Genomic DNA, 8,502 nt, shown 5'->3' with positions numbered 1-8,502 from the left:
GGTGGTGGATTGAACATGTTGTTGGAATTTCAATTATATGATGCACCCAACAATTTCATTATGTCACATTTTTGTATATATTTTATCTTTAGCTTGTTTATGTGGAATTATTTGTAATAAATTTATGTTACTACATATTATGAAAAACTACCTGATCATTTCATGTATTTAATTATTTTAAAAATAAGCAAAAGTGTTACTGTTTAATAGTGTTAGTAAAACTTTCAAATACTAGTAATAAAGATAACGAGATGGACGTTAAGGGTCGGTTTCTCAAAGCATGGCTAGTGGTCAGCCTATACCTGTGCTTAGAATTTTACATCATACATCACCTCAGATAAATCAATAAAAATATGAATGCACTTGGTAGGGCTAGACTGCTGGCTTAGGAAGCCTGACCACTGGCCAAGCTTCGAGAAATCGGACCTTAATGTCCATAGCACAGATTTATTCTGTAAGTCTAAAAGTTTAAAAGAAGATCACATCTGTGTATTGACTAAACCTGTTATACACATTAATCTTTTGCATGACTCTGCCGACAATCACATAACTTTCACTACATTTGCCGACAAAATAAAATATGAATGAATGAATCACATGGTTTTGACGACAACAGTCAATTTTTGCAAACAAAAATTGTGTATCTACCCCCCCCCCCACCACCTCTAGCAACGGCCCTGGTTGTGATGAAGAGGTCTGTAGAAGGTTAAGGGCCAAGTCAATATACCACAGGGGGTTCTCTAGTTTGATTTGCGTAGGCAGTGGTGGCACCAGTAATTTTTGGGTGCGGGGGGGGGGGGGGAATTTTGGGCAGGGAGAAAAACCAACAAAATTTACACAAAATTGCTGTAAAAAAGTGGAAATTTTTGTAATTAGGTTTTTTGGCCTTTTGCACCCCACGCCCGAAGTGCCGCCACTGTGCGTAGGGAGGTGCTTTCGAAAATCAAAAAGTGAACCCATATCCCCATTGCTATTTGAATTTTCCAAGAAAAAGGGAACCCTGAAACAAACATTTAAACAAATGTGCCCTTTTACAGAATTTCAGGAAATAACCCCGAGTAACCCTTAGATTCCTAATCATAACCCTATTCCTAAACATAACCTGAATTTTAACTCTGATCCTAACCACTAACATATTCATATATCTGTTACACTAACCTAAAATCCTAACCTTAACCCTAATCCAACTTATAAAATGCCCTAAACCCGGGCCCTAAACAATTCTTTTCAGACTATAAATGATCTTCTGGACAAACAGGCTGTTCATGTTTTAACCCTCTTTTTTTTTCTTTCTTTTTTAGCAAATGGCCGAAATTGTGAACCATGCCGGTTTGCGGCACATACTGTACTGATCCCCTTCCCCCTCCCGGTATTTACCCAACAAATCACGATTCCGTCATGCTCAAAGTTAGGTTCCTACATTTGCTTACCTTATTAATGGTAATTTAAAATGTCGTGTTTCCCCTTTTAACCTGAATTAACAAACAATTTTCTCTTTCACTTTTTTTCCCTTATTTATAATAGGATACCGTAAACTAGAGCGATAACCGCACCATAGCTGAACCATGTGGCTTCGGCAGTATATCGTGGTAGGCCTATACCACTGTCATCATTGCATTTAAATTTCAGCTCAATTGAAGCATTTTGAAAACTTGACATTTGACCCCTTTATTGCCCCTTAATGACCTTAAATGAATTTCAAAATATTTTAAAATGTTTAGAATGTCATAAGGATCATTGCATATAAATTTCAGCTCAATTGGAGCATTTTGAAAACTTGACCTTTGACCCCTTTGTGACCCCTTAATGACCTTAAATGAATTTTAAAATATTTTTTAATGTTTACAATGTCATAAGGATCATTGCATTTAAATTTCAGCTCAATTGGAGCATTTTGAAAACCGTGACCTTTGACCCCTTTATAACCCCTTAATGACCTTAAATAAATTTTTAAATGTTTTAAACATGTTTAGAATGTCATAAGGATCATTGCATTTAAATTTGAGCTCAATCGGAGCATTTTCGGTTAAAATGACCTTTTTGACCCCTGTGACCCCAGGATGACCTCTGACGTTTGGAAATATTTTTATTATATTCTTTATGTTTTCCTCTTTCATATGACACCACTCATGGGGTCATACCTTCGTGGCATTTAGAGATATGTCCATTTAAGACCAAATGGTTAGTTAGTAAGCTAGTAAGTAAGCTAGTAAGTAAGCTAGTAACATTCACTCATATAGGCTGATACCATTTCATGGTTCAGCAAAAATAGTAGTAAAGCATATGTGCATATTAACGAGTTGCTCGGAAAAGGACGAATTTTTAGAGGAGTTTGTTAAAATATCTGTACTACAAATTTGTAAATTAAAAGAAAAAAATGAAAAACTTTAACTTCCTCAAAATTCGTTCTTGTCCAAGCAACTCCATAGGCACATATTCTTATTAACGATTTTTCACGGTAGGCCTGAAAACAAAATATAGGCCTATGGCTCAAATATACAATCTCGTCTGATTGCATACATTTTGTTCAATCTGGTTCCTGAGGAGTAGGGGGAAAACAACCAATGGACCAAGGGGGCTTGCCAAAAATTGCTCCCCCCCCCCTTCTCGACTAGCCACCTCCCCTCAGTTTGGGTTCATCCGGCATGATGTGTAAGTAGTGGTGGGGGGGCTTTTTGGCACTGTCAAAGGGCAGAGGTCAAAGGGGAAGCAACCTAGTGTTGGCAAAATTCACCACCCCGATGGCACGGTATACATAAAGCCCCTCAGTATGAAGGTCTGATTTGTCCGAGCTTGGCGGTCAGGCTTTCTAAGCCAGCCTGAGCAGGCTAGCCCTACATGTGGATCCATTTTCTTAGCAGGCTAGCCCTACATGTGGATCCATTTTCTTAGAAATGATGTGCGATAAGCAATTATTTATATGACTTCGTCTTATCAGGTTGTGTAATAATGGGGCCAATTCTCAAAATGGTCTGCCAAATCGCCCCCCCCCCCCCCTCGGCCTGCCAAAATCTTTGCTTATCTCCCCTTTTTTTTTTGGGGGGCCTTGCCAAAATCTTTGCCCCCCCATATTTCACCACCGCAGGTACACGTAATTATTGCACCATCCATGAGCTTCCATGCATCCCTTAACGATAAAAAAAAATCCTTACTATTGGCAAAAAATGAAGCTATTTAACTCAATTGGTTGCCATAGAAACTAGACTCAGTTGGTCTGGAATCTCCCAAACATGCTGATGTGGGCGTGACCCTTAACCTCGCAATTCCGGATCAGTCGTCTTTCTTTTGACATCATATTTGACAACGTTATTCTATTGGTGTCAAATGGCATGATATGCTTGTTAAAACATACCTAATATCTCAAGGGCTTTAATCTAAACAAGATATTATAAGTTCACAGTCTCGACTCCAAACATGAGGAATTATTTGCTGACAATAAGGTCCTACCTTGTTTCGTCCGCTACTTGTGGAATAGGAGCACAAGTATTAGTATTCATTTATCGCGGCGCTATTCATTATATAAAACGTCAGACCTGTTCTATCCCAGCCCGGGGTATCACAGCAAACACAAAACGTTTTTAAATTGTTTTAAACAATATATTTTGGGTTTTGGTTCAATGGTAAAAACGTTTTAATAGTCTTAAATGTCGGGTTGTATAAAGGTCCTGAAAACGTTTTTAGGGGCTGGCATTTTGGTCCCAAATTTACAAAAAGTCGGCGTCAATAAAATTGCGACCAACCCCCTGGCAACAAAAATGTTATGACCCCCCCCCCTATACCTTACCCCGTAAACAGGCGCTAAAATTGTATTGAAATCAGTCTTTTTCAATAAAGAAAAAAAAAACCGACTATCTGTGGTCATCTTGTGACTCCCTATATTGTGGTCATCAAATATTTTATGACACCCCCCTATTTTTCTTTCCAAAAATGTATGTCGACCCCAGTATATTTCGGACCCACTACCTTCCGAAGAAAATGCCAGCCCCCTTAGAACGTTTTGTATTAAAACACTACAACAACATTTTTTAAGTATCGTCAAAATTGTAAACTAATGTTTTTACACACATTTTTTGCCAAATAGTCTGTCAACACGTAAATAACATTATGTTAGAATATTTGCAGTTAACAAAAAAGTTTTATGAAAACGTTTTATATCCTTATGATAACCCGCCATTTTAACGTCAGTTTTCTGCCAACCATTTCTATTTCTGCGATTAATGTCGAAAATGTTTTTATTTGCTGAGATAGTTTATTCCGTTTAATTTTCAGTCAAAAATCCATTTCAGTATTATTATAACCAAATAAATTTGTTTTTTTTTGTAGAGGTGCAGACATTTAAATCTTCATTCTGGCCAAAAGCAGACATTTACAGCTCTTTATCCCCTCTACAATAAATTTCAAAAAGTTTGATGATGTGGGATATATTCATTTTGACATTTTACCCCAATTGTTACAGACAGAGCAACCCCCCCCCCCCCTCCCCTTAGAGCTCCTTAGGCGCACATAAAACATCAGTGACTCGGTGTAATAGATTTTGTTCTTCTTTATTTTTCTTGCTTTTTGCACGATAGGGTAAAGACTTAGAGAACCAGAAAAGATGACTAACATCAGTGATTAATTGTAAAGTCTCAGTTTCTGCTGATATTTCAAGTATTTCATTCACCCGCCCGCACCACCCTTACCTTTAGTTTATTACCCATGGTTCTGTGCTACACGTTGAGGACGAAAGCTCTCATAATGCTGATTTGGCTATGATCGATATGTCCAAGACAACGCAAAGAGGTTTGCGTTAACCTTTTTGTGTTTGTCCGCTAATGTCAATAATTTATGGCAAGGAAGTCAATACCATAATCTTAAGTATATTATTATTAAGTGGACTTCTGACTGAGGACATAAAATCATGGATATTATCGTCAAAAAGCACTCAATCTTTGAGGCTCTTTGAAGTCATCATAGTTCATAGTATACTAGCTGCTAACCTTTGCTGAAGACAAGATGTAGACATTTTGTGCGAGGTATTTATAAATCTTTTAAGTTTAAGTTTTATTTTTTTCAATTAACTATATTGCACATTGTACGATCTAAATTAATGTGTTGTGCCATCTCAATAGACACGAATCGTTCTACAGAAAACGTCCGCTTTAAGTATAAAACGTTTTTAACATTTTGCTGTAAACTAACAATACAATGTTATTTTAATGTTGACAAAATATTTTGCAAAAACATTTGCCAAAATTAGTTTGCAAAACCATTTTGACAATATGTTAAGGATATCGTTTAATAGCTATCGTTGTAGAAATTTTGCATATAAAACGTTTTCAAACAGTAAACACGTTTTCATGACCTTAAATATTACCCGACATTCATAACATTTAAAACGTTGGACTAACCAAAATACGTTTACAACACGTTTATAACGTTTTAAAACATTTTTGTGTTTGCTGGGATGGAATACTAAAGTCTAGAGAGGTCTGACGATTTATTGCTTTTTTCAAATGAATCATGATATCTTAAAATCAAGTTTGCAGATTATAATTTTTATGTGTGTTACTAAATTTCATGATGCAAATGATGATGATATGATGATGATGACTATGATGATGATGATGATATGATGATGATGACTATGATGATGATGATGATGATGATGATGATGACTATGATGATGATGATTATGATGATGACGATGATGATGATGATGATGATGACTATGATGATGATCATGATCATGATGATCATGATGATCATGATCATGAAGATGAAGATGATGATGATGATGATGATGATGATGATGATGATGATGATGATGATGATGATGATGATGATGATATAATGACAATGATGGTGATGCAAAATATTACACTTTTTTTACATAAACAGGTTTATTAATAGTGTCACAACATTGCCATGGATTATAAACTACCACCAATACACAAGGAGCAGGGGGAGGAGGCAGACACGGTAACAGGCCCCATCCACCAACCAACCCTAAACCGAAGAAGAATGCCCAAATTTGACCCAAGACTCCCGGTGCCATATTACTCACGCCGACCACCAATATCAAAGGGTCCTAAATCGTATGAGCATCTGAGCAAGCAGCAACTAAGAGACAATTGGGTTGATTATCACAGCATCTACTCAAGGAAGAGAAATGTCTCAGGGTGAGTCAAAGCATTGTAAATGAAATGAATGTGAGTCAAAGAAATGTCGAATGTGTCGAATGTTGCATGAAAAACATGTTATATAGAAAAGATGTAGAAAAGATGACCAAAAGCTGTAAGAAGGCTATGACCGACCCCGGGCTGACCCCTATAATTATTTATAGACATGACAAAAGGGAGCTTCACTATACGCATAAACCCATCGTAAAAGAGAACCTCTCTGCAGTAAATCATCATGAAATTGGGAGAACAATCCGGGTCAACCTTAATAATTTAGCGCACTGATGTACCCATCTCTCTACAAAGCTCTCCAATACTAAATCTCGTGATCACGAGATAATGACTTCCTGAGTTACAAAGTGAACCGCGTGTCCATTAGTTACTTCCGTACATACTGCTGAACACTTATTAAATGCAAATGTTCATTGTTTTGAGAACAGCACATTAGTCAGAAGGTTCATTGGTCTGAATTAGGTCTGGTTAGGATTTGGGTTACGGAACGATAAGGTTAGGGTTAGCATTAAGGTAAGTGTTAGGGTTAGTGTGGTGTTAGGATATGTAGGTTAAGGTAAGTGTTAGAATTTGAGTTATGGTTTGGATTTGGGTTAGGGTTTAGTTTAGGTTATGTTTAGGGTTAAGATTGGGACTTAGGTTTTAGGGTAAAGTTTAGTGTTAAGATGTATAACTAGATTATTTGGATAACTTTTGAACTAATGACACTTCGGACTATCGATCAATTAATTGCTCTTTCTATAGCACCCGGACGGAAATAATAGTCAAAATACACGATGCAATTTCCCAAGCAATTGCCTGTGCACTCCGTGCATGCACTTTGCAACAGGATTGCGCCGTGTATTTTGGATTTGCAAGGTGAAATGGATACCCCAATACTGTTTCTATGTCCGAATTTACAGGTTTGTGTACAAAACGGTATGTGATATAGTCAAAATACACGATGCAATTTCCGAAGCCAATTGCCTGTTGCAGACCACCTCATAGCACCCGATGGCGTCATATATTTTGGATTTGCAAGGTGAAATTGATACCCCAAACAACATGCAAAAAGTAGAGACATTCTCTATTAAGTATGCTGTGTGAAATCTAAATGTTAAATGTAATGTGAATGAAGAGTCCCGGTGAAGAAAGTGCGGGTGAAAGTTCATCTGTCAAACTATACGTGGTGCTTTACTCGTAATTATATCGTTTTCAATGTTTCCTCCAGGTTGCCTCTTCCTGGTCACCGAAGTCACATTGCCAAAGATGCCTCCGATATTGAATGGAAAGTTGAGAAAAGTTACATCCGAAAGATGGAAGGCCCTCCAGAAAGTCCTCACATCAGTGGAAGCGCTCGGAAAGGTCGAAGACGCATGTTACGACAACCTACAGCAAACTCCATTTATCAAGATTACAAATGGATCCATAATGGACTGCATGGAAAGATGACTTTAAGTAATCAAAAGTACCGCCACTACTTGCCAGATAGATATAATAATCACGACGAAAGTGAAGATCTTCATTATTGTGAAATTTTAGGACAAAAATCTTGCGCCATTTGTGTTGCACAAACGAATAGAATCACTGCCGCGGAATATCAGAACGAGACATTCCCAGGAATTCGTGTTTCTGCCACTGATTTAATTGCTCCTAAGTTGTCTAAAACTTTGACAAGACGAAGTGTACCAGAAGTGACGAGTCGATCTAAGAGTCGGCACATGATGTTCGACGCAACGGAGAGTCCCCCTCCTTATAGGCAGGGGTCCTCTTTAATTCGTGGTAGAGCAAATATTGATATATCAACAGAGAAGATGGCGAAATCATTAAATATGACTTTAAAAAGAGATACTGTACAAGTTGGAGGGAGTATTAATAAGGCGCCAACTTTGAATAAAACGTGACCAGGGGCTGCATGTTCAATAATTATTTGCCCCCGGGCCCGGTTAGGCAATGGGAGGATGCATTTGTGGCAGTACAACAGGGGTCAAATAACGTTTGGCAGGCCGAGGGGTGGACATGTTTTGGCAAATCAAAAGGGGAGCCAGAGATTTATGACACACATCCATGGGAAAACTGCATGATATGTTATTATGCATTTGAACCCCGTATTTGAACATTTGACATGTACAAAGGGGGAGGGAGCTAGCCGAGAAGTGGGGTGATTTTAGGCCCGAGCCAAGAAGGGAAAGCAAAGATCTCTTTTGGCATGCCGTTGTGAAATTTGCTCACCTGGGGGGACAAATAATTATTGCACAACCCCTAACAACTAAATTAACCAATTTTATATTTCAAACATTCATTTCATTCAAAGATTCATTGATTCTAAAGGGTGAACAAATCAGTAAAT

The 8,502-nt window shown here is 37.7% G+C and overlaps 1 protein-coding gene across 2 annotated transcripts; it reads left to right on the top strand.

Moving 5' to 3' along the window:
• The first annotated feature begins 4,957 nt into the window (after positions 1-4,957).
• LOC140148126 (uncharacterized) lies at positions 4,958-8,219 on the top strand. 2 transcript variants are annotated; one of them, XM_072169981.1, is made up of 4 exons: positions 4,958-5,015; positions 5,881-6,161; positions 7,384-8,063; positions 8,105-8,219. In XM_072169981.1, the coding sequence occupies exons 2-3, from the start codon at positions 5,908-5,910 to the stop codon at positions 8,054-8,056; spliced, it is 927 nt and encodes a 308-aa protein (XP_072026082.1). In that variant the 5' UTR covers positions 4,958-5,015; positions 5,881-5,907; the 3' UTR covers positions 8,057-8,063; positions 8,105-8,219. The 2 variants fall into 2 exon arrangements, with proteins under 2 accessions (XP_072026082.1, XP_072026081.1); XM_072169980.1 differs by having other exon boundaries at positions 7,384-8,219.
• Positions 8,220-8,502: the final 283 nt, after the last annotated feature.

The sequence above is a fragment of the Amphiura filiformis genome, chromosome 3 (genome assembly GCF_039555335.1).
Source record: "Amphiura filiformis chromosome 3, Afil_fr2py, whole genome shotgun sequence".
Lineage (NCBI taxonomy): Eukaryota > Metazoa > Echinodermata > Ophiuroidea > Amphilepidida > Amphiuridae > Amphiura > Amphiura filiformis.
Note: the sequence above shows the minus strand (reverse complement) of the source record. Positions and strands in the feature narration are given on the sequence as shown.

Bases quoted from the DNA above. Each gene is read 5' to 3' on its own strand.
- LOC140148126 (XM_072169981.1), top strand. From the start codon at position 5,908: ATGGATTATAAACTACCACCAATACACAAGGAGCAGGGGGAGGAGGCA. The intron at 6,162-7,383 runs GTGAGTCAAAGC...TGTTTCCTCCAG, and splicing joins AGGAAGAGAAATGTCTCAGG to GTTGCCTCTTCCTGGTCACC.